This window comes from Gallinula chloropus (genome assembly GCF_964237585.1).
Source record: "Gallinula chloropus genome assembly, chromosome: 3".
NCBI classification, from domain to species: Eukaryota; Metazoa; Chordata; class Aves; order Gruiformes; family Rallidae; genus Gallinula; species Gallinula chloropus.
In genome coordinates this window covers 18,629,886-18,656,084 of record NC_140087.1, presented here as the reverse complement: position 1 = coordinate 18,656,084, position 26,199 = coordinate 18,629,886, and the positions used below count along the sequence as shown (strand labels likewise).

The 26,199-nt window shown below is 41.0% G+C and overlaps 1 protein-coding gene across 6 annotated transcripts in view; it reads right to left on the bottom strand.

Annotated features, from left to right (window-relative positions):
- The window catches only part of EPHA7 (EPH receptor A7), a gene marked incomplete at its 3' end in the record, with an annotated part of 166,694 nt that extends 142,011 nt beyond the window's left edge, over nucleotides 1–24,683 (bottom strand). For all 6 annotated transcript variants that reach the window (XM_084261869.1, XM_084261874.1, XM_084261870.1 and 3 more), the window contains exons 1-3: nucleotides 24,345–24,683; nucleotides 19,832–19,896; nucleotides 14,609–15,278 (exon numbers count right to left, since the gene is read on the bottom strand). In XM_084261869.1, coding sequence (XP_084117995.1) covers nucleotides 14,609–15,278; nucleotides 19,832–19,896; nucleotides 24,345–24,441 — 832 coding nt within the window. In that variant the 5' untranslated portion in view covers nucleotides 24,442–24,683. The remainder of the gene's footprint in view (nucleotides 1–14,608; nucleotides 15,279–19,831; nucleotides 19,897–24,344) is intronic.
- Nucleotides 24,684–26,199: the final 1,516 nt, after the last annotated feature.

Sequence of the window (26,199 nt, the reverse complement as noted above, 5' to 3'; positions counted from 1 at the left end):
CTGTCCTAAATTCTAGAGCATCCATCCTACACATAGTTCACAAATGATGAATCACTTTTTCTGATCAGACTATTCAAAATAAGAACAGAAATCAGGTTAGTGTTGTTACTGTGTCTCCTTCTATGTCAGATCCTCACGGGGCTTTTTAGTCAAGTTCAAAGTATAAATTTTATAAATAAAGCTTGAATAGTTAATAATGTAAGCACCTGTAGAATTGCCAGGCTATTTAAATCTGAGGCCATAAACGTAATAAAAATCACAAAAATACATTAGGAGCTTAAACGGATTAGAACATATCTGTTGTACAGAATGAAAACAATCAGACGTCTCTTAAAATTTGAATGACACAAACACTGGAGAAAGGATATGAAGAAAATGTAACAGAGTTGTACAGAATGCTTTCAGGTTGAAGAAAAACAAAACTGATGTTCTTTTTTATCTTTTTTTTTTAAGACATCTGCTACTGGACATTGCTGGCAAAAGAGTAATAGATTTCACAAGCCACTTGTTTGATCCAATACAGCAATTCCTGTCTTTCTGCATACACCATGGAAACACCCAGCCTCCTATCATAATTTATATATTTTCCCAGATTCTGGGCTGTGCTGCATGTGCTCTATGCCAGACTGATCGTGCAAAGCCACCCTTAAAGGCATTATAGATAGCCAGAGGACTGGTCTCCCACTGAGGTGCAATCAACAGGATTATAGCAACCCTTGCTCTGCCTGACATAGGTTTATAGCCAGAAGCAAACAAGCATGGATTAAACACCCCTATTAAAACCCATGGCTCAAGTTATCAGGCAGGGACTGGCACAACTCTCAGAACTAAGGATGATCTAAAAACCATGCACATAAAAACTGATGAAACAAAAAAAAAAAAGAAAAAAAGGAGAGGGGAGAGTTTTGTAGCAAATATGCTTAAGTAATTCTCTCAAACATTAAGGTAGATATGCCAAATACAGAAGAGGTCTTAATGGTGGCGAAACAAAAGTAACCCAACCTGGAAGGCAGCCTGTGAAGGTGAGTGGAAGTATCAGGCAGTAAAACTACCTCTCTGTCATGATGTAATGTGGCAGGATGGTTCTAATTATTTCAGTTTTTAAGTAACACTTTTAGTTATAAATGTGGGAGGGGGTTGGAGGGAGTGGGGGTCATGAAGTAAAAAGGCAAACATTTTATGCTAGGGGAAAGGGAAAAAGGGCACCATTTTCAAACTAACCGCAATCAAAAAAGAAGTTTACCTCAGTCATAAAAACAGTAGAAAAGAAAACCCAGCCATAATTCACTCATAAAATGAAAGATATGCTATGAAAAAAATATGCGTGAAAGTAGCTGAAGTGATTTTTGAAAATACAGCAATACATATATTTCTTGGAATTAGATGTTCATTGCACACAGCCTACTGCAATATAAAATAACGCAATTGTGCGATTGTACACCAAGACTCATGATTATTTCTTTTTTCACACTACTGGCAGGGAATATTGCCACAGTAATGAGGAAAACACACATTTTTCATATTTGTAGTAACTCCTATTAAACAAACCGCTTTTAGCAAGGGCTGCAAGACTGGGCCCTTGCTCTTTGTGTTAATAACAGATGGTTATGACATGGGGCCAATTCCTGTTTTTCTTACTGTCACAAGTAGTCCCAAGGGACTAATTATTTTTACTCTTTTTTTTTTTTCTTAAATGAATAAAGCAAGGAGGATTTTACCCAAGGGAAAATAAGCAGTTTTGTAACAAAAAAAAATGTTTGTGGTCCCCTTTTCCACTGGGTAACAGTAGGGAGCTCTGCTTCTTTGGCACACCCTGCCAGCCCTGAAGGCAGCGTTAACTCCACTTGCAGGTACTTGGAAGGAACAGGGAGAGGGAGAGCTGTCACGTATGTATGAAATGATGACAGCTCTCAACAGATTTCCCCAATATGCTTCAGAAACCACTATCAGGGATGGAGATTGGCAAGGGATCCCCAGCAACATGCTACTTCCATCTGGACTAGGTGGAATTACAGTGTCTCCCAAAGCACATAGCTATGGGAATTTTAAAGAGGACAAGACAGTTACATTTGTTAACCTAAAGAGGCTTGCATTACAGCACAGGAAGTTTTCCCCCATGGATATTCCCTGGAAAAAGGGCTCAGAAGGGACAGAAGATACTCTCCTTTTCTATCAACTTAATGAACAAATACACACCAACCAGGATATATTTTAAGCATATTCTGAAAAATAAAATAAAGAAAAATTATGAGAAGTAAGTACCTGTGAAGCAGGTGCTTATCGTACGCTGAGGTGACCAGCCTGTTCACCTATACAGCAAAATATCATCTCTCCATATGGTCTACACCATCCATTAACTACTATAGGGTGTTTCTTTAGCTAACTACTAACACGGTAGTACAATCTGCTGCCCACCATAAGAAGCAGGAGGAGCTGAGCCTCTGTTCCCATGGGACAAAGGCTCCCCGGCCTAGGACAAGTGTAATTTCTATGTGACACAGAAAAGGTTTGTTATAATCTCCTTGAAAAGGAGGTGTGAATGTGCCACAAGCTAGGTCTTCATTTCACTGAGTGTAAATGCAATACTGACTCAGGGAACCAGAAACAACTGGTATGACCACATACATTAAAAATTCACTTCTGAAGCAATTGTAGAGATTGCAAGACTGAAAAACCTCTTCCATCTCTGCACTTCAATGTAATATAAATTAGGGATTTATTTTCTCCTAAAGAAGAAATTAAATTAGTACATATCCATTAGGTAAGTATGTATAGTACTTAATAAAGTACCATCCAAAAGTATTGTTTCATCCTGAATGCTTAAGCACCTCAGACACTCACAGCTAGAAACATCATGATGATGTTACCCATATTTACCAGACCAAACTATGCTCTTCTCTGATGACCACAACACTAGAAAGCTACGGTTTAACTTAACAAATCAATTAAATCTAGGAACATGTAAGGATATCCGCCCTTTAGAAAGAAGGACAGCCCAAGCAAAAGATCTTTTTATGTACGTGGATCTGATCTGTAATGTTTTATGTGTTCAGGTGACCCGAGCAGCCTGTTTGTGCATAGTCCCAGAACATGTCCATCAATCAACGTCAACATTCTTCCAAGCTCCACTTTGACTGGCAACTGACAGTCAGTTATCTCCTGAATGTTAATTAATAATGAATACCCTTGTCACTGCTTAAATACACAAAATGTCTTTAAATGGTGGAATTTGAAAAATGGGGTTTGTTCTCTGAGAGTTAGCAATTGTATTTTCACTCAGTCCTTGTATTAAGGAAGGAAACAAAATTCCTCATTTAAAGATTGCACATCATTTCTACTATCAACATATGCTTTATTTTCTGAAAAACACTCCTATACTTGTGTCATGCGATTTTTGAATCCTATGTTCCTGGATACACAATTTTTACAACAATAATACACGATACAGTGATTGTGTAGCTCTATATATGACATATCTTTAAGAAAAAAGATCAAAACTAGACATATCATTGTCTCCTCTGTTGCATTCACCCAGGAAAAAGAAAAGGTGTGTTTTAAAAAGATGTTATTTCTCTCCCTTGTTTACTGGAGTTATTCACTAGAAATTCCACTGACAAGACTTTTTTTTTTAATAATAGGCCAAATAGAGACTTATTTTAACTGACAAACTAAAGCAGACAGACAAGCATATGCATTGTAAAACCAAAGAGTTGCCCCTTTTAATCAGAAAGTTAAATGATATACAGCTAATGATAAGTGAAAGTGAGCAGAAAAGACAGTCACTGATCACAGATGGAATATTCCATTCAATCTGCATTGGGGGACATGATTTTCAATCCTGTCTATGATTTTAAGTACATGATATTTTCACATTTCCTAGCATCAGGGTACAGATTAAATCTGGCTGAGACTTTCATAGGTGAGATAATTAGGTGGCAATGTGGAGCCTTGGGATTTGGTAATAGCTACAACAATGTCTGTTTCTTTTAGGTATCATCTGAGGAGACTTCATCAGTAGTTTTGTTCGGGGTTTTTTTCCCCTTCTGGTTAGTGTCAATAAAACTATGTTTTGAAATATTATGCCCATATTTTGAAAGCTGTCCATTTGTCTGCATAAACACATTGTTGTGTGCTGTGTAACGACAATGTTACAATTATAACATACTTAAGAAAGAAAACAATGAATGTTAATTTTTATTGAAGACCTACTAGTACAAAACTAAACTTTTCAAAAAGATGGACAAATATGAAAATAGAGAGTTATCTAATTTATGTGTGGTGCAAATAAATTGATCAAGAAAAAAATATGTTGACATTTTGAAACATGATAAATCAAATATCCCAGACTTAGTGCTTCATTTCATGTAAGGGACTGTATCATGGACCACAAAAAATCAAATAAGAATATCCTCTCTTCAGTAGGATTCCAAAATTATCTCTATGTAGCAATTAAAAAAGAAATGCCAAAGATATTCTTAAAAAAAATTTAAAAGTCAGTTTTATGATTTTTTTTCTTTCTAATTACATTTTCTTATTTGATATTTTAGGACTTCAAACAAAACTTTACGGTCTAACAGAAACAAGAAAAAAAGATCAATATGCCTCCATTTGCTTTGACATAGAAACAAATCACCCTTATAAACAAATGAAAAAATCAGTAGAACATTTTCTCCAGTTCTATAATTCACCTCAGAATTATATGCATATATATAGTGCAAATAAATTGGTAAAGACTAAAAAAATGTTAACATTGTGAAATACAAGAGCTCAAACATCCAAGATTAAGTGTTTTATATTTTATATATGTGTATGCTTTTTATATATTATATATATATTTACACATATATATACACGCATATATATATATATATAAAAGAAAGCTCAGCAAATAAGAGACTGGAACCCATCACTTCATATGAACGTTTCTAACTGCTAGACTATGGGAAGAGCAAGTTTCAGCAGGGGCTAATAAAACCTTCTAGCGGTGACTGCATGTCGGTTAATAGGCATGCCCTATTTGAAGCAAGAGATCTGAGTTCAAACTCTCCTCAGCAAGAAAAATAATTGACCTAAGTCTGGAAAACTTGAGTTGAGTGAGATCATGTAAATATGATCAGTGATCACAGCCACATGTTGCCCACTCAGAACGTGTTCCACAGACAAATTTTTGAGCACGTAATTTGTTCCAGCAACAACAAGGCTAAGCTGTTTGGCACACAAATTGCCAAACTTTCAGGAACACAATAAACTTTACTTATGGTATCTCAGTTGCCAACATTCTTCACATAGGCATTTATGAAATGTATCATTTGTTATCAGTGTAAAAAAAAAACAAAACAGAAAAACCCAACTAAACAAAAAAAGGCAAAAAACAAGACACTATATTCAGGAAGTTCAAAGAATACTGATTACTACTCATAAATGAGCACTAGCAAGTAAACTGAGAAATGGGGGCATTTGGAGGTTTGGAGGCCATGGACAGTACTAACTTTTCAGGTGGAGTGGATCAGGTCATTGATCCAAGCTTCAGACAGCTCCTGAGTTTTTCCTTGATGGCCCTTCAGAAGCGGATGAAGAACTCTGACATCTCTCCTACACAGGAGGTTAGGCTTGTATAGTGAAACAAGTCCACCTGCACTATGTCATAAGATTAAAACAATAGCATACACATTGGTCCTTTGAGAAAAATGAACTCTATCAAGCGTCAGGGGACACTTGCAATTTAGTCACATCATGAGGACGTATCCAGTAAGGTGAAGGCAACGTACAGCAGGTCCCAGGCATATTGTTACATGAGGCCTCCATATTAGTCACCTGCCAGAAGATCTCCAAGGATCACATTGAAGGCCACCCTAGTTCAATCCACTGTGCTCAATCTGCTGGAAAAATGAACATCAGTCATCTAGGCTGGGTGATACTTCACGTTCACTTCACGTAAGGAAAGAATACTAACTAGTGATAGCCCATAGTTATGGTAGAGACTATATGTCTCATATACCATCAGAGGAATTTTTGAGTCCTGTTTATATTCCCTTCTCTGTACGCATTTATACCATAACAACACCCACAATTCAGAGAAACACCTCTAATCAAACATGCATTTAAATATGTTTCATTAATGTCAAAGTTTCAGGTTTATATACATACTTACAGTTACTTAAAAATTTAGCACTTTCCTCAGCAGGAAAATATTAGCCATGATCTTACTCTCATTGAGTTAACGGGATTCTTGACTTTATGTTCTAGGGTTGATGCCTCAGCCTGCAGTTTTCTGCATTAGGCATTACTTCCTTCAAATGGTCAGTCGTAACTACTGAAAAGTAGGAGCCCTCTTTTCAAACTTTCTACAGCATGATTATTTACAGTAACACATACTGTCAGAGCTCTACACTTACACCAGCTTCTTGAAACAGAACCCTTATTTCACAATTACAGCAAGAAATAATCTTTGCATGTATGTATATTAAATACATTGCAAAGCAATAACAGTAATTGTATTTCTTAATCATGTACTTCCTTTTTATCCATCAATCACACATATTTGAGGTATGTCAGGTGTCATAAAATGCTAATAACTGCAGTTAATTAGACTTTTATTATAAAAATGCTTGATATTATTATTGCTGAAAAGGCAATTCTTGCCAAGATTAACATATAACTAATCCAAACCATAAAAATTAAGAAGTATCAATTTACTTTGCATAAAGTCTCCTGATGTGTCTTACAGATGTGAGCAATTTTATCCTCCTTAGAACAGGCAGCAGGGCCACCCAGCTAAATAAAGCTATACAGGTAGATGCATCAAGGGGATGGAGACTCTAGAAGTATAATAATTGATCCCAATTCTTCTCTCACACAAATTTTATACTTGTGTGAGAGAAGAATTGTTTTATACTTGGTAGCCTTTGCTATTCTGAATTATTCTTATAAATTATCTCAATATTAAGCCAAAACCCTTAAAATGCATGCAGTTTCTAAGAGATGTCTTTTCCTAAAAGAAAAATCTCTTCTTAATGGAGAAAAATAGAAGTGAGGGAAAAAAATTAAATATTGAACAGTCACTCTCCAGTATGTTGACATGTTGTGTTTATTAGGGGGACTTGAAGTCAGGAGCAGTCGTTAATGTAAAAGTACAAGAACACTCCTTCACCAGAGACACTGGACACACTGCTGATATGTCTGAGATTCCCACAGAAAAGAAAGTCTCTGCTGTGAAGTGTTAAGTAGGATACTATCCACTTTCACATATAAAATACAGTTTTCATTAATATTAGGGACAAGAGAAGTTACAGTGACAGATACAGGCAACAGAATGAATAGGAAGTGTGCAGGGATAAAAGCTTTTCTAAGTAAGGAGAATAATGTTTATAAAAATGTCATAAATATATTTGCTATTGTGCTATTTTCTCAATAACACAAGGTTAGAGAGGATATTAGATATATACTCCTGTAAAGACAGGTTACTTTTTATGAAATTAAAGATGGGTGATGCTGAATTAAACAGCAAATCTGCCTTTATTTTTCCTTTCTTTTTTTCCCACTTGATGCCACAACATTGTCTGAAGACTCAGAGTAGGAAAATTTTACATCTTTTTTCCTGTCATGTGAACCATGATTGGCTTTTAATAAGCTTCCTGAACACACTTTGTTAATTCTTTTAAGGATACTCCTAAACATTTATTTTGTTCTTAACTTGGTTCAAGCCTTAAGGTTTAATTAACAACTTACAGTGTTTTGGGGAGGGGGCAGGGAAGAGAAAACCAAACATACATTCACGATGTAAATGGAATGTATGTATTGAGTTTACTTTGGAAGATCTTTTTTGTCTCTGCAGATATTAATTTGAAAATGTTTTACTCATTTTCAATTTTCAAAGTGTTAACCCACAAGCTGTGTACAGCTTGTTGTTTTTAATAACTAAATTAGTATTGCTGACAGAGCTTGCACAGTACAGGGAAAACACCAAGATTTAACACTGAGAAGTCAAGAAGGAGAAATTAATTTTTACACACTGTAGTTCAAGTGGTAATAAGCATGACACTAACTGAAAACCCAGAAGTGTCCAAAGTAAAACCAGACAGATCATTCTTAAATACGTAATGCCACTTAATATGACCTGCTGGGGAGAGGGGAAACATATTTTTATGTTAAAAGAGGAAGTTTGGGATGCAACAAGAGTCAAAAGCTAATCTACTTAAGCAAACATTTTTTTCATGTCATTTTTATTTTCTTTCAACTTCAGTACCAAAAATAGATCTCTCAGTATGTTCGCCTCACTTCTCGAATAAGAATGTCCAATTCACTCCTTTGCTTAAGGCTTTTTTTGTTTTCAGAGAACAATTTCTACTTTGAACTGCACAGTTTGCTTCAATAACTTTAAACAGCATTTCATCATCTATATAATAGATGTCTTACAGATACATAAAGTAGATCAGTTACACAATTATTTACATGTTCCTCTCTTTTCTGTGATCAGTTTTTCCATTAAACAATCTCTGCTTTCGGTTTCTCTGTGACCTACTAACTGCCCCCCCCCCCCCCCCCCTTTTTTTTTTCTTGAGTTCCTGGAACCTTGTCTTCTGGTTGGCTTTTTTTTTCCTTTTGTTTTTAAAAAGCTAACAGTCATATTTAATGGAATGCATGTACACTTGAGATTCCCTTGACAAGGATTATTTGTGTCACTTCTCCTATTTGTACTCAAAAATGTAAGAATATTTAAATTTATTTTTAGTGGCTTAATTTTCAGAGGTTAAGAAAAACCCTGGGAAAAACAAACAAACAAAAAACCCAAGATAGAATTTCCAAGCAAGCCAGTTGCTTTTTCATCTACGAATATCTTCCATACTTAGAAAATTATAAAACTATTACGTGTCTATTGAACATTTCACAAAAGCTTTCTAGATAGAAAAGTTTGTTTCAGAAGCAAGATGTATGGTTTTGGGCAACAGATGACATGATGAGATTCCATTTCTAAATACCAACTAAAGCTTCACTTCGAACGAACAGAAGATAGACTTTATGGCTAAGAAGTTAACAGCCCAGCTGTTGAGCAACCATAGCTAATTCAGCAGTGGCATCCCAGACCCGTAAAAAGACAGCTTTAGTGCTTCGTCTGTAACTAAAGGAGAAATTACTAAGATTCTGTTAGATTTCGCTGCTGGCTTTGTTTTGTTTTCAAAATCTCTACACAGCAATGACTCTGACAAAAAGAAAAAAAAAAAAGTGCAACAATTTTAGTTTAAGAAACTGATATTGACCAAAACTCTAGCAAAATGTAAAACCAAAATTAATTCCTGGAGGCAACAGTATATGAGAAGAGAAACAGAGCAGGGAAAGAAGAGAGATTGGAGAAGGGAAAGAGCTCTGTATTCAACTATTTTATCCATCAATTTCACTTCTAGGAGCTGAGCTCTTGATTCCCCACTTGCACGTGCTATTTCACTTCTGTCAGCTCTCCTGGACAAAACCAACTAGTTTATTGGAAACTAAACCAGCCTCTGGTTTAGCTTTGCAGTTAATTCATTTTAAGGATCACTATAATGGTCTTATGGATGAGAGCTAGCCTGTTTCAACTGGTTCTTGATCACTTCAACTTAACACCTTACATCTCATATATCTTAACATACACACTTGAGAGAGGCTGCTCAATAACCAAAACTATGATTGCCTGTAATCATACTAATCAAATTTATTCAGATACTTCAAGCAAGGGAACATTAAAAAAAAAAAAAAATAAATTTTGTATTTCAGAGTCAGGAGGCAATCCAGATGAGACCTAGAACTAATGCTATGAAGCATGAAGACACCAGTTTCTTCAGGCAATGACTAGCCTTGACCACTGAGCACAAAAGCTATTTTGCATAATTTAACTTGGAAACCACTCTTCAAAAAGGATGTGTTTAGCAGTAGACTCAGTTCCTTTCCCCTTCTCTTCTCTGTGATGACACATCCAAAAGTCTGAAGGACATGAAAAAAGTAGATCAAAGAAACCAGAATGACTTAGGAAGACTGACAAATACATGAAAAATGTTCTCTTTATGAACACTAGGCTGTTCTGAAAGAAAAATATAGCAAGAAAATATATCTTGCTATCATATCTCTCTAACAAGAAGGGCAGTCAGAATACTACAAGAGACTTAAGCTTCTCGAAGCTCCAAACAGGGCTGGAACTGGAAACCACAGCTCTGCATTGCATAATAGAAACACCTTCAGTATTCTTTCACCATCTAGCTAGAAGGTCTTACTTTCACCTTAAAAGTATCTGCTTTATTTTTCTGAACCCTGCTAGGATCCTTTAGTAAGATAATTATATGATTTTTTTAACACTAAAAAAATTAAATAAAATTAATCAAGTAGTTCCTATGTAGCTATATCTGACACCACATACCAGATCACATTGACATTTCTTTGAAAAGAGACAGAAAACTAGTTAATATGCTTGAGGATAAAAAAGGAAGGAGGTGGACACTCTGGTGTTGAACTTCCACAGGCTTCAGTGAAAATGGCAAGACTGACAGAGATCCTCATCCTGTGATCTCGTTCGATTGCTGAGAATAATTACATTCTCTCTCCTAGAGAAATTTTGGAGGCAAATGGAAGAAAGTCAACTCATCTTCAAAAATGTAAACATTCAGAATCTTGGTGATAAAAATGCCACTGAGAAGGTCTTCTATCATTTTGCCCCTTCTCCACAAAGCAAAACAATTAAAAACGCAGAAATGCCAACACAGGTGACTCAAGTTGCAGGTCACCCACTAGCTTTTGGGACACACTACCTGGGCTAAACACTACATTTGATTTACAATATGAGCAGTTTGGGCTTTTTAGAAGCGTGGTGACTTTTAAAATTATTATTATTGACAACCTATTTACATTCCACCCTTAATTCATTGCTGTATACTGCTAAACTTTCGGCACATCAGCTCCTAAGGGGAATAATATTAAAGAACAAAACTAAAAATCAAAACAAAAAAAACTACCACACATACTTTACCACAGATATGCCAAGCATAAGGCAAATTCTGTTTCTGGATCTGTTATCAAGTAGTATTTCACAAAGTCAAGAGATAAAAGTTTCTCTCAGTAAGAAAAAAAAAAAAAGCAGCAGATGCAGCTTGCAGTCTGGCACAGTGTACAGCACATGACAAGGTTTGGGAAGGAAAGCCTGCATCTCTTTTTTTACCTCACCAAGACAAAATGTAGAAAGAGCTAAAATCCCCTCCCCATTTTTGGGGTCAATAAACCAACTGTTAATGCATATGGTATTATAAAATGTTTAATGGTAAAATGCACCCATTTGGCTTTCCCTAGAATTCTGAGTTTTTGGACTTCGTGCCAAATCAACTATGCAATTTCTCAGTTCGGTCATACTAAGAGATGCTTCCTACCTTCTGAAATATCACTCTAGTGTTCCATTGAATAAGTCTAATTCTCTCCCTCCACAACTCCGGCTAACATGAAATGGATGGTAAATACACTAGAAGTTCCCAAAGAATTATTTTCTTCTTCAAAAACCAATCACTGATTGCAGTGTGGTCCTTACATACACAATGTATCAACTGGACTCCACTGTGAGAAGAGAAAAAAAAAAAAAAATCAAAGTTAGGTCTTTTGGGAGTCCCCTACAGTTAGAGAGAATATAATTGGGGTTTTGCAGTTGAGGGTTGGGGTTTTTTATTGCCAGAACAGGTGCAATAAATTATGTTGGAATAAATATTTCTAAGTACCTTGCTAGGTACCTTTCAAGACAATCCTTTAAAATGTACAACTTCCACACCTAAGAGCAGTGCCAGATACAAGCAGACATAAGATCAACACTGAGGAGATGGCATCCTTGCACATGAGCAAAAGAATACGCAATTCAAAGTTCAGAGGCTCATCTAGTTTTCTCATGCTTGTTCCACCCAGCTTTAAGATTTTTCTTTTAAATCACAATCGTGAGCTCTCTGGATTTTGCCTTTCCTGCTATGTGTGTTATCACAACAGATCGCTGAGGTGGCATGGACTGCTTAGCACACCTATAGTGAGAAGTAATCAGTGTATATTTAAAAAAAAAAATTGGTTTGGAAGATCAAGCACTGAAGAAGGAACACATGGCAGTTCATTTTCCAGGTTTCACTGCTCATGACTGTTCCTTCCTTATTCTTCCCAGCATTAAAGTTATGTTCATGCAACAACAACAAAAAAAATCAAACAAAAAGAAAACCCAACAAAAACAACCCCAACAAACCACCTAAAGAACAACAACAAAGAGAAATCTGGCAACACTTCCAGTGCAGAGTTGTGTATAAATCAAAATTCAATTGTTTTAGTATCTGAACTCAATAAATTTACCACACAGGAGAGAAGCTGTATGCAGAAAGAACACATTCTTCAATCACAGCCAGCCAATCAAGCCAGTGTAACACAAATGAAAACCCCCACCAAGTTAGAGGCTGAAGAGCTATTTGGAACTACAATGTGGCCATCTACTCCTACCTTTGCTACAACGCAGCCAGATAAGGTATTATTCTGTATCTTTAAAAGACCTTCCTATTGTGTTAAGTTAATTCAGCTAAGCTATAGCAAGTGTGAGAGAGGAATCACAGACTTCTGCCCATCCTGACAGAGCACAATGCTTTCTGCCATGAGTAGCCCCAAAGAAGTCACACAGCATGCCAGGTACAAAGTAGCTGCAGAAGTGAGCCCTCAGACAGGGCTATAAAAGCTCCGGGTTAAGGAAGTTAACGCCAACTTGCTTCTGCTTGATCTGTTACACAGTTTGACAGTAACAGATAGCCAGTTGCATTAGTGTCAATGTTCAGATAAGTTTCTCTCAATACCTGTCACAAGAAACAGACGCGATATCAGTGTGCCAGCTGTATTATCGGTCACTACATAGTTGATCATACTTAATAACATCCTCGAGCACAGACACGGCTAACAAGTATCACAGGCGGCAATTACTGTTGTGAGCCACAGTCACCCAGACCGTTCTGACTCAGAGCTGCCAGCGGCGCGCACTCGGCAAGCGCCTGCCTCCCACCTTTTCCCTCTCAAATACATTAACTCGCCTCAATATGGAGCCAGAGTTTGTTTTGAAACTCTTAACAGGATCACTGAAAGAAAAGAGGAAAAATACCATAAATGATCCTCTGGACTGTTTCCAGAGTAGTGTATTCTCATAGCGATTGCTTTGGCAGTAAGCCAAAAATGGGAAGTGTTCTTGCAAATGAGCACACTACTATACTCAAGCACAAGTTATCATTTAATTCTTTTGTCAACATCAGTGTGGTTAGAAATTAAGAGGCCTGTTTAATAAACAGGTTACTTGAATTCTAGTTACCCAATACTAATTTATTCTGTATCCGTCCTCTACACGCTTCACTCAGCTCCTGCACCCTACCCACTTCACCCCAACACAGACTGCTTTCTTTTCTTGAATACCTTCTCTCCTTTATTAAAAGTCAAATAAAATTAGTGTACTAAGTACATCAACCATGGTTACATCTGTAATCAAGAGCAAGTTAACTAAGAAAAGGAAATAAGTCAGTTGCTCAAAAAAAAAAGAAAAAATTGAAAATCCGAAAATAGGCTTCTATGGGACACAGAACTTAATTTTTTTAACAGAGCCTTAATACAGTCTACTGAATGCTTTCGTAGGGGCAGTTTATCACATTACAATTACACCTAATGAGATCACCCTCCGCAGTGTGTAAGTCCTCATCCCTTCCCAACAGAACAATGAAAGATTTGTGTAAGGCTACAAAGGCCTCAGATCAACTCCACTCAATTCAGCTTGTACTAAATTTCTTCAGAAAATCTTGCCAAGAACACAATCATGTTTTTCCTGAGGATAAATTATTAATAAGGAGACTCATTTATTTTGGTTTAGGGCATCCCTAATCCTCTACAGGATGTTGAAGTCCTCACGCAGACATCTCGGACTCAGTGACTGCTGCCAGCTTTGTTTTGTCTTCTCTTCAGAGATTTGTGGGGGGGGTTGTTCCTGGTTTTCGACTTACAACATTTCTCACTTATCTTAGAATAAGAATGTGGTGATATATAACTCATGTTACCTTATGATAAAAATGATACCCCTTGAGTTAAGCATACACAAAAAAAACCTGTCTTCAAACTGCCTACTCTCTTGATTTTACTGTAAGCAGAGTCAAGAAAATATCCTTTTTTCAAGTTAAGTAGAAATGTCTTATGCACGTAGCCTCAGTGTCAGCAATGCTAAGGTTAAGTATCATTCTAAGAGCACAGATAACTGAATCAGTGTGAATTACAAAGAACGACTCGGTAGTCACTGATTTGCTAGTATTCTGAACTAATCATCATGATTCCATGGCAAGCCAAAAGTTTAGTTAGTTTTATGCTGAAAAGATACTGAAGAAAGGAAAACAGACTCTATTCTGAAAACTTGATATTCTGTTTTAAAGATCTATCTTGTGTTAGAAATGCAGCATTCAAATGCTGGTTTCCATATCCAGAAGGGCCAAGTGCTTTAGATTAGCCAGTGCGACGTTTACAGTTTGAGGAACCGAAAAGCTTTAAACACAGACTCATTAGCTGGCAGAACATGACCTATAATGTATATATTATAGCAAGTTGTACATTTACTTACGTTCACACGTGTCTCCTTTTTGCTGGTATCCTGCTTTGCAGATACATTTTCCAATAGGCACTAACCATTCTCCCTCAGCGCTACAGTGCATCTTCGGCGAGTTCTCCGCTTCCTCCTCCGCACTGCTGACGCAAGTTCCTCGTACTTCAACTAAAGAGGAAAACTCTGAGCCAGTCACTGTGTCAGGAAAAATAGCTAAGTTCTCAATGATGGACCAGCACTTCTTGTAGTAGACTTTGACAGAGACCAAAGCAATACAGGCCCCTACATCCTGAAACGCAAGATAGAATCCTTTTTTGGACAAAGGTCCAATTTCTCTCACCTCTGTGTTAAGTTTCATTTTTCTCTCCCCAAGATCACCCTGGGTAAAACTTTCATCTGCTGCAATAGTGTCTATTTTTACATATTGGTTTTCTCGGATATTCCTGCCAGTGTCGTAGTCTGTTTCATAATAATACAAGTTAAAAGTTTCTTTACAAGTCCCCAGAACTCCAGGAAGACTGTTACAATCCCTCAGAGTGAATTTCAGTTCTACAAAAATCCTTTGTGCATTGCTTTTTGCAATCCAGTTAGTCCGAAGCCAGTTGTTTTGGTTTGATTCCATCACCTGGCATACCTGGTATGTTCGTATAGGAGTGTAGTTTTCATCCAGTCCACTAATTTCTTCCCACTAAAACAATAACAAATAGTTAGTAATACAAAACAAGTATAGTACCAGATGTAACTACTGTGTTTTTTAAAAGGCTTCACACAACTCAAGCCTCATGCCTTTTTAGCAGTACGGCTTCATAAAAAATAGGCTATTGTTAAAATACTCTGAAGAACCCAAATAAGTAAAATATATATATATATATATATATATATGTATAAACACAGCTGCAGGCTCTCTCTCCCTCCATGTCTTGCCCGCATATAAACAACTTCTAAAAACAATTGCCATATCATGGGCACAGATATATAGGCGAAGCTTCAGAGAAGCTGTTCAACATACCAAGTTCGGATTACACACTGGGCTCTCCCACATTTCATTAAGGTCATGACAGTTTTGGGTAAGCAAAGACCAAAAGGAGGGAGGCGGCTTTGCTTTCAGAGGAACCTAAAATCAGTGAAGTCGTAGAAACTGAAATTGCCTTAAGTTACAGTACATAAAACTTGTGTACATAAAACTTCCAGTGGAACTTTCAGTTGTACAGAAAGCATAGGACCAGGTCCTGAAACTTGGCAGACTCCTATGCAACCAAACTGTCAGAGAGGGTAAGAGAAAACAGAACTAAAAATCTGAAAGCAAGAAAACATTTTGGTTGTCTCCTTTTTGCTCCATCTGCCTCCTGTCCTACTTACAAACCAAAGAAGGTAAAGCAGGAGCCCCTCACCTCACATTTTGTTCAGTGGCTGCATCCATGTTTAAAGGACCAAACTTCATTCAGTTGGGAGGCCAAATGAAGCATGAGATTGCACGTATAATTAAGGACAACCCACATGACCCAAAGATCACTGGTTTGAAGTCTGGTTTTTGTTGTTGATCCCTCTTTAGGATAACAACTATGTTACAAACTGGTAAGCCTGTAACAGCCTGGTAGCCTCTAACAGGTTTTGGTAGCGTGGGAATTTGCACCTCCGGCAATAGCTAACCTTTCTCTGAAATCAACCAGGCGAATCTGCCCAGGTGTAACCAAAATAGTATCTGCCTCTCACCCTTCCCCCCACCCTTATTTCTTGTAGCATTTAATTCACTGCAGAAACTGCAGCTGTAGTAACTGAAGGGTGGGGTGGGGGAGGCGAGCTGTCCTCACCCAATGATGTAGGCAGCCATGACTTTTCCATATGGCACTTAGCCCTCTGGCCCAGTGTCAATAATGCACTTAAGCTCACGCTTAAGATCAATGGCAGTACTTATGAGCTTACTGGTAAGCATGTGCTTAAGTGTGTTGTGGGACTAAGACACCTCTGCAGGATGGAGCAACCACTGACATTCCTCACACCAGTAACCAAGCGTGGAAGGCACTGGTTTCCCAGACTAGGAAGCCATGCAGTATGCTGCTTTGTAAGCCTATTTGACACCAGATGAGAACATTTTAATGCTAGTGTACAGCTCCAAGAAAAAGCAGATGTGGCTGAATTGATGCTGGAAGTTACCACCACAACATATATCATGGCTGCAGATGCTGAAATGCACAGAAGTTGTAAATATCAAAGCACATTTCAAAGACCTACAGTTAATATAGATGTGGTATGTATGGCATTATTATATGCATATGGTATTAAATGATTGAAATATATTATTAAATGCTCGTGGAATTAACTGAGCAATTGCATGTGGAATTGTATTGTTCTCACAAGAGAAAAAAGTTGCTAGCTTCATAACAGATTTGTTAGATGTGAATGAGTAAGATATTCTCTCCCTCCACCCCCCGCCTCTATAAGAACTAGTACAAACAAGAAAAAGTTAAAAAATGGGCCTAGACTAAGATTTTTGGCTCTGCCACATTGAAATAGAACAAAACACACATAACAAAAAACCCCAAAGAAGCAAACACAAAACCCACACAACACCCCCTGCAAAGAAACAGCCCAAAACAAACAAAAAAAAAAAAAAGAAAAAAAAAGACAAAAATAATCCCCAACAAAATAAAACCACAAATGACAAAAAAAAAAAAAAAGCATAAAATTTTACTGATTTTTATATTCTCCGTTTCACATTAGGTGGGGTTGTGGTTTGGTTTTTGCTTGGGTTTTTTTTTTTTTTTCTTTTGTGCTGGTTTGGGTTTTTTTGTTTTTCTTTGTTTCATTTTCTATCTTGTGTAAGCAGTCCTCCCTCAAAATACCAAGCCAGATTCTGCAATGAGATATTCCACTTAGATGACGTATCATTATCTTTGAAGTGAAAGTAACTCTAATGCACAATACAACAGAATCTGACTCCTTGGGCTTTAATGCAGACTTGCTCCATCAAAACAAATCCCCATCCTCCAAAACCAGCAAACAAAAACCAGAAACCAAAGCAAGCAAACAAACAAAATATATTTAACAAAACCAAACCCGTTTTTTTTTGTTGTTTTTTTTTTTTGTAATACAACACAAATGAGGCTTCTTGGAGTCAAAAGGTTACTACATGAGGCTGGCTAGAGAATCAGAGAGATTCTGATGCTACAGTCCAGGAAAACAACGCAAAACACTAAATTCAGGTGAGGACTCCTACTTTACATTATCCCTGGCATTAAAACACTGAAGTCTATCTTTCCACATTTTCCCCAAGCCACGGAGTATGATTTTCTTAATAGATTAAGGAAATATGACTTATGATTCAATTACGTGGTCACAGAGCTATGATTTCAAGTCCGTTGGAGGTGTACCTGCTTCTCTGCAGGGGGAAAAAAAAAAGACCCATCAGTACTTCAGGATACGTTTTCACCTATGCCACCTGAGGTCACATTTCATTTAAAGTCTTTATAAGCAATCAATTCCGTGGTAAGTTTTTACAGCCAGAAAATTCAATTTTTCTTTGTCCTGCTGCAACATATGGTGATACACATGTAATTCCAGCTGAATTCGTCCTGTTCTATTGGTTCCCATGTATGGTATTTTAACTTCTTAGTTATCTTAACAATGTTTGAGATCATTGTTTGATGTAACATTTGCAGTTGAATGAGGCATTTAATGAGTGCCTGGCTGATGTATCCGGTACTGTGATGATGCAGTAATTTCTCTCAACTAGATTTTCTGTGTTTATTCCCAGGAAGTCTTTATTGCATAGTAGAAAGCTCAGTAATTAAAACTAGAAAAAGAAATATTTCCAAATTGTCATTATTAAAATACAACTTTAATGTTAATTTATAGGCAACTATTTCTGAACATTTTCACGTTAGTTTTGCTTTGCTTTTAATTCCTGAATTGAAATTGGCTTCTACCTCTGAAAGTCGCCTTTTACTATTTGTTGAATTTGGCTCTACTTTCATCTTTCAGTATGCTGACACATATAACGTGTGTTGACACGTCTTTCTTTATCTACAGGTTAGCCTGATATAATTGCCACCAAGCTAATCTTTCAAACACCTCTGGTAAAAGCTACAATCAGTGCAAAACGCTAATGCCGAGGTTATTAGCCATCATACATGTTGAGCTCACATTACATTGTTTCTGAAGTCCTTAGATTCGTTTCCAGTTTGTGCTTGTATTGATTTTACGATCTTGCTTTTAAAGAAAGACACTTTCAGATTTTCATTCCTCTTATTTAAAGGATTTGTTACACTTTTATATCCCCACTTACACTTCACGCTCCTCTGGCTCCAGATTTCTTAATACACTGAAGATTAAGGGCCTGATCCCCCCAAGTCCTTGTTCATGCAAAGAGTCGCAATGGATACAGCAAGACTGTTTCCATGAGCAAGAACTGTCCATATAATTTATGACTTGTCAGACTGAGTTAAGGTAGGACAATGTACCCGTCACATCTTTCTGAAAACGTTCTTCCTCAAAGCTTAAGGCAGAAGGGGTGCACTACCACCTTCCAGCATTCCTCGCCTTTACGTATATAATAAATGACAGTAACACCAATGTTCCTAAACTTCTCATTTTTTATAACGCTGTACTGTACAATGGCACATTTCATGGAGCACCATGAGATTAATTTGTAAGCAAGCTGGAGGTGGCCTTAGCCACATGATTCGTGCCTAGTTCCAGATATCAAGCTCCTCAAAACTTGGGGATGTTTCAAGTTTGGAATGTCATTTCAAATACATCTGCAGTATAAATGTTTTTATTTTAGAGCACTTCAATCTGTGCTATTCAATTACAAAGAAAACATCGTAAACAAATTTATGATCACCCATTATACAGAAAATTAAAAACATATTTTTAGAAAGTTTCCACACAGAAGTATATCTGCTGTAGAATAAAGGAAGAAGGAAAAAGTGATTTAAAATGCTGTGTTATAAATATATAGAGCTTTCCAGTACAGCAAAAAGGATTACACTACAAAATATAAAATTACTGAGAACATTTAGGCGAGTTTCTAAAGAGCCTCTTCCTTTTAATTAGCTTGTACATTTGTACACTGTAACCTGAGGTACGGTTCTTTCTGTTTTAAAAATGAAAAAGCCATAAACACTTGGTACAGTTACTGAGAGAAATATGAGGGGGAGCTAGTTTAAAGCAAGTCTTTCAATTGCTTTGGTAAAATAACTACTCGTCTTCAGGAACATAATTTTTGCTTGGAGTACTTACCCCATTGGGAGGAGAGGAAATCCATTCCAATTCTGTCTGTTGTGCTTTAGAGTCCAGCAGTATTACTAAAAAAAGAGAGGAAAAAAGAAATTTCCACTGTTTGTTAAATATAGTAAGTGGGAATATGAAACCACAGAATAAAGTCTGAATTTTAAAAGTAATGAAAATAATGCACGCTTTGTACAAATTACTATTTTATCTTCATTTTTTTTAAATCTGCAACAACTATGCATTTACTAGTAAATAGATGATTAAATGATTATGTATCATGTACATAATCAGCTATCCATTAATCTTAACAATTTCATTGCTTAAATCAAAGTCTATTGTTTTTCTTATTGCTCTAAAGTGTTACTAATCAGTGATTAAGATGCATGCTCCCTTCATCTCCTTTGTCATAAGAAGGACATTTCCCATATGGTGGTTATTACAATGAGCTTAAACCAAACAAATATACACCAACATTTCAACATTTTTCCAAACTGATTTAGACAGGACTAGCCTATAACTTACCAGGACTTGCACTGCAAAAGCAATGGTCTTTTTGAGTTTGAAAGAAAAAAAATATGTCTCTTAAGAGACAATGCAGTGATTCTATAAACAAATGACAACCAGGAATACAGAAAATAGAAGACTCTGCAATTACCTCACATTTTGCATACACAAAATACTACACACACAAAATCAGACTAATTCACTTTGTGGTAATAGCTTACTAAAATCTTCATGCCATTATACCCCAGTGACACTTCTATACAAAAAGACATTTATTTATTATTATTTTCAGCTTAATGTAACCCTGTCTCCAAGAGTGGTTAATCACAGCCCAATAAGCCAATTCTTATGCATTTTAGAACACATATTAGAGGTTATAATACAAGGTTCTGTTACCTCCAAACACACTTTTACACATATATATATACACACATGTATCTTTTTATTTATCTTATATTTCAATTATAGCTATAAGCTTCTTTCTTAGCACATCAATGTAAGTTTATGTAATACCTTCAAATGGTACATATGTTAATCTGACATGTAAAATAAGAAAAGTAATCTGCTGTAGTACATTCTTTCAAACGGTCAAAGCTTTAGAGTGATCAACCATATACCTGGGTTTGGTACACTTTGAAGATTCCTTCAAAGCTGGACACTTAACTTCCTACTTCCACTTGATTCAATAGAAAGAAACCTTCCTAATTTAAATCTACTTGGTATACTTTTAGCTATACAGCTACTGCTAACTTTATACACAGCGTTTAAGTACTGATATGTCAATGCATGATTTCAGGCTGTAACTTGAAGCAACTTTTGTCAGGTCTTTTGAACTGGTTGTAATCCCGGCTTCCGCCCTTTGTCCTAGTAGGATTTAACAGAAATTTTCAATTACTACAAAGATAATGTGACTTAAAAAACTATTAAAAGTAATATCTGGAAAGTCAGCTCAACACAAAATGGTAGCTTACAGGCCTGTATTTCAGTAATAAAGTGGAGCTACTCATTAAGGAAGTTTGATAGTCTCTCTTTCTGGAAAGATTATCTGCTTATTTCATTAAGCTTGGATTCAAAGGGCTTTACTTTGTAACACTTTCTATAGAAAAGCAGGTGGTGTATGTGGTGGTTTGTTAAACAAGAACATTTACAATGGTTCTGGGGGAGAAAAAAAAGGTACCACGAAAAATTTAACCATTTCAGCACCAGCACAACGTCCCATGGCTGCAATTCATTATACTTTTTTTTTAATTATTATTATTGTTATTTGGCACCAATTCTCCATCACACAGCAGCGGGCGGCCACATCCCAGGAAGAAAAGACAGCAAACAAGCACAAAGCCCTGCTCCGCAAAGCACCCCGGCAAAGGAAACGCTGCGTTTCCGTGCGGCACCGAAAGTTGCTGGGGAAGAGCTTTCCCGGCGAGCGGCTGCTGCGTGGTTCCCAGCCCGAGCTGTGAAGCGCCGGGAAGAGATGCGGGGGAAGAGGGGGGAGGCGGGCGCTGTGCTCCGCGCTCCCCGTCGACCGTCGCGCAGGGATGCGCAGCCAGCCGCGCCCTCGCGGACCCTCCGCGAGGGCGCGGCGGGCCGCGCTCTGCGCGCGGAGGGAGACGGGACGGGGGAGCGGAAAGTGGCATAAAAGCGGCGGGCGAAGTGTTGGAGAGCAACAGCCTGGAAAGGGCTCCGCGGGGTGCCGCGCAGGCGGGGAGCAGCGGCCTCTCACCTCCGCGGGGAGCCGCAGCCGCGCACCCCCTCCGGGGGCTGGGCGCAGGCGGCCGCCCCTCCGCGACGAGGAGATGGGCTTGGCGGCCGCGCAGCAGCGGAGCAGCGTTGGTACAGCTGGCACCGCAGACCGCCCCGCCACACCCCGCCCGGCTCGGCGGCCGCCGGATTCGGGAGGCGGCGCCCGGGACGGCAGCCCCGGGACGGAGCCCCGAGGACTCTTAGCCGCGGGGCGGAGGGCTGGGACCTCCCAGCGGAGGGAGCGTTCGGCAGCGCCCCCGCGTCTGCTCTCGCCGCGAAGGGACCCGGCCGCGGCGCTAGCAGAAGGCTCCGCAGGTAACTCCGTCACCCCCTCTCTCGGAGAGCCGGGCGGACCCTGCCCCGCTCCTCACCACGGCTTTTTCCGAGCTTCCGAAGGAAACTCAGAAAACTTTTCGGCCTCTCACCTCGCCCCCATCCCTCTTCTGTACCGAGCGGTGTGAAACCACGCGGGGCTGCTGCCGCCACCGGCCCTTCGGCGAGACCGAGGGTGAAGCTGCAAAGTTACTTTTTTTTTTTTCTTCTTCGCCTCCCCCCCCCCCCCCCCCTTAATTATTCCCTCGCTCTTTCTTCCGCGGGAGTTTTCTGTGCTTGCAGCAGGTAGCCGCAATCAATCCCCGTCTGCCGCTCGCCCCCTCCTGACCCTACTCTGGCTAGCTGATTTTTCCCCAAACATACACGCATTATACGCACACACTTATATGTATAAATGCATATGTATATATACACACACGTATTACGCAAACACGAGGCAGGCTACCGCCGGGAGGCACCGGCGCAGCCCCGATCGCGGCGCAATCTGCAGGGCAGAGTGGGACAGGCAGCCCGCACCCTCCCTGCCTGCTTCGCTGCCTGCCCGGCCCTGCTCCGCTCCCCACCCCACGGCCACGCGTTAGTGCTCCCCGGGGGGGGGGTCTACGCTTTACAGCCCCTCCAGATAAACTTTCCAAATGCTGCTAAGGAAAGGCTCGCTCCTCTAACCTCGCCATCGTCATCTCTTAATGGCAGAGAACATTTTCATTGAGGGATTTTATCTTTTTTTTTTTTTTTTAAAGCTCCAGTTACACTGTCGAAATGGCATTTTACTGCATGCCAAAGGTTTGGTGAAAAATATTGATGCGTGCAGATGAGTGGGGGGAAGGGGGGGGAGAGACGACACCTCCAAACGCACACATATGCATAAATACCGAAAAAGCTCCTGAGTCCCCCTTCTCTGTCGCCCACCCTCTCCTATGCCCCCCGCCCTCCCCCCTTCCCCCCCCCCCCCCCGCCCCAAGATGGAGATGGACCTTTGCCTTTGGCTGTCAAACGGGAGCACGGTGCTCCTTGAAACCATTTCGGATTTTCTCAGCGTGAGAAAACAGATTCCCAAATGGACTTTGCGAATTGATTTCATACACCTCCATCAGTCTCAGAGAGAAAACTGCCTGTTTACTCCCTGTGCGCGGGGGAAACAAATGTCCGAGGTTCGCCTTACACAGATACCAGTGTTGGATTGATGGGAATCGGGAAGCCCCGTTGCGATACAGAGATCGTGTAAAACATCCATCCCTACATCTCTTCCTTTCCAGTGATGCCGAGGAAGAGTACACACGTTGCAGAGACGTGACGCCTGGATGTATGTACCCTCTAAATGCGTGCCCATCCTGTATGGCCGGGAGGTGCAAAACTGCACCCCGATGCTCCTTCCCACGGTCTGTGCACGGCCCCGCGGGGCCGGAGAGCTGCAGGCCCCCGATGGACAGTGGTGCGGGGCTGCCCTGAAGCCTCAGCCCCGTGCCCGTGCCTTCACCGAAGCGTCCCAAGCCCTGAAACTCAGCCCCCAGCCCCTGCATCGCCCACCTAGGGAGCAGCGAGGTAACCCGCCCTCCCCGCACCTCGTCGGGAGGATTAAGGCAACCACAGAAGTGATGCTCCCCTGCACGGATCGCCGGGCCGGGGGCTGCCTCTCTAGCCCCATGCCTTTCCATCACGTGCAAATACCTCCCAAACCTCATTCCTGAAAGCAAAGGCAGTTGTCCCGGTCTCTCACACACACACCCCCCCTAAGTGATGCCTGTTTTTTTTCTCCCTCCCACCTCTATTATATATTAAAAAAAAGGGACTTTTTTTTTTGGGGGGGAGGGTTGTTTTTAAGGGTTGGGGGCTGACAAGCAAGCAGCTCGCAGTGGCAGGCAGGTCCTCCGCTAAGCCATCACACAGACTTCGTGTGCAAAAGCAATAAATAAGCCCAAACTTTTTGTTTTCCGCATCACCTTACCTTCTTTCGCAGCCTGTGCCTCCCCCGTGTGTGCAAAGCGGAACAGCCAGACGGAGCACAAAATAATCCAAGAAGGGAGCCTACTTTGGAAAACCATGGTGCAGGAGCGGGGCGATTTTATAGATTTCTAGCTATATATTTCTAGACACTGCCGCTGCCGCCGCTTGGTGGGTGCTAGAGGACGGTGGAGAATTTACTCTGCTAGTCTCTGGCTTGGCGCTCGCTCCCTCCCTCCCGGCTGCCTTTGCCTTTCTCTTTCTCCTCCTCTTTCTTTTTTCTTCTTCTTCTTCTTCTTCTCCTTCACCACCTCCTCCTCCGCGCCGCTGCCCTGCTCCCGCACCGGGCCGGCCACCCGCCAGCCCCGACTGCAGCCCGGCCGCCCGTGCCGCGCTCCGATAATATCAATCAGGGCGAGGGGGCGGGACCGCAGCGGCAGGGCGGCCCGTCCCTCAACTTGACTGACGGCCACTTCTGGCCAAACAGCAGCGACTCTCGGCGCCCAGCGGGCCGAGTCGGCTCTTGAGTCGCCGCGGCTGGGGGGGCGGGGTCGGCAGTGTCGCCCAATGAGCGTGTGGCGGTGTCGGGTTGCCGTTGGTGTTGGGGAGCCGCGGGCTGTACGCGGGGCGACGGCGGCGGGACAGAGGGGCTGAGCCGGGAGCGGGTTCTTGAGCCCGGACGGCACCCGAAGGCTGTTCTGCACACTTGGTAGGCGGCCGGACGGCCGGCTTATCTTCCGAGCGAGTGGGGCGGCCGACCCCCGACGCTCCGATTGCTTGTCCAGTGCCGCGGCTGCTGGGGTAGGGAGCGAGGGGGGGGTCCCTGCCGGGACCCGGCCCCAGCTCCAGCCCCAGCCTGAGCCATCACCGCCGGCGGGTCCCGGCGCTGCCCCCGGCGCTGTGCCCTCACATGGCCAGGCCGGGCGCGCACCTGGGCTGCTGCCACCGAAAGGGAAACTTCGGGAGGAGCTGCGGGATGGTGCCCCGAGACAGCCCTCTGCCAGAAGTCACCTCCCGCCGGGCTAACACCAGCTGGGCTCCCTCCTTCCCTTTGTCTTGCTCGGTCTTCGTCCTCCGTCTCCGATTTTTGCCCAAATACGAAGAACAGGTTAATGACGATATAGATCTTGGTTTGGGGGTGGGGGGGGAGAGGCGGTTGCTGCCCCCCATCCCCGTCGGGCGTAACCTCCTCACAACGAGGAGGCGTAATCCTCTCACAACAAGACAATTTAAATAGGAGGGGGAGGGTGGAAAGGAGGAAAAAAAACCCAAACCAACCCCCCCAAAGCGGCAAAAAACCCTAAGGAGAGAGGAACTTGCCAAACCCCTTTTGGCAGCGCTCACCTTACGGGCCCGGAGTGCTGTTCCCGGGGATCCATGATTCATTATGCCCCCACCCCTCCGTTCTCCCTTCCCCAAACCCACCTCTGCTCCTTCAGCGAGTGAAACAACAGAGCGACGCAAAAACTTACGTCCCTTCAGCGAGGCTGCAGAGCCGAGGCCGATGCGACGGGCACGGTGTCTCCGCCGGCCTCGGTGGGAGCGCTCCTCTCCCCGGTAGCAGCGGGGCAGGGACCGGGACCGCTCAGCCCCCGTGTCCGGAGGCGGCGGCCCCGGCTGCGCTCCCCGTCCCTTGCCCGGCTCCTGCCTCTAACTCTTCCCAGCGCACCTTCCTGATGCTGTACGGCTCGGAAGGGGATTTGTACGGCTCCGTTCAAAGTGCATCGCCGTGTCCTTTCGGAGGATACAGATGCGATGTAAACGGAATAAGTGATTATTGCCGTGGAAGGAAGCGAAAACCGCGAAGGGCAGGGGGTGTAATTCCAATTAGGTGGCGAGGTGATGCAAGAATCTGAAAC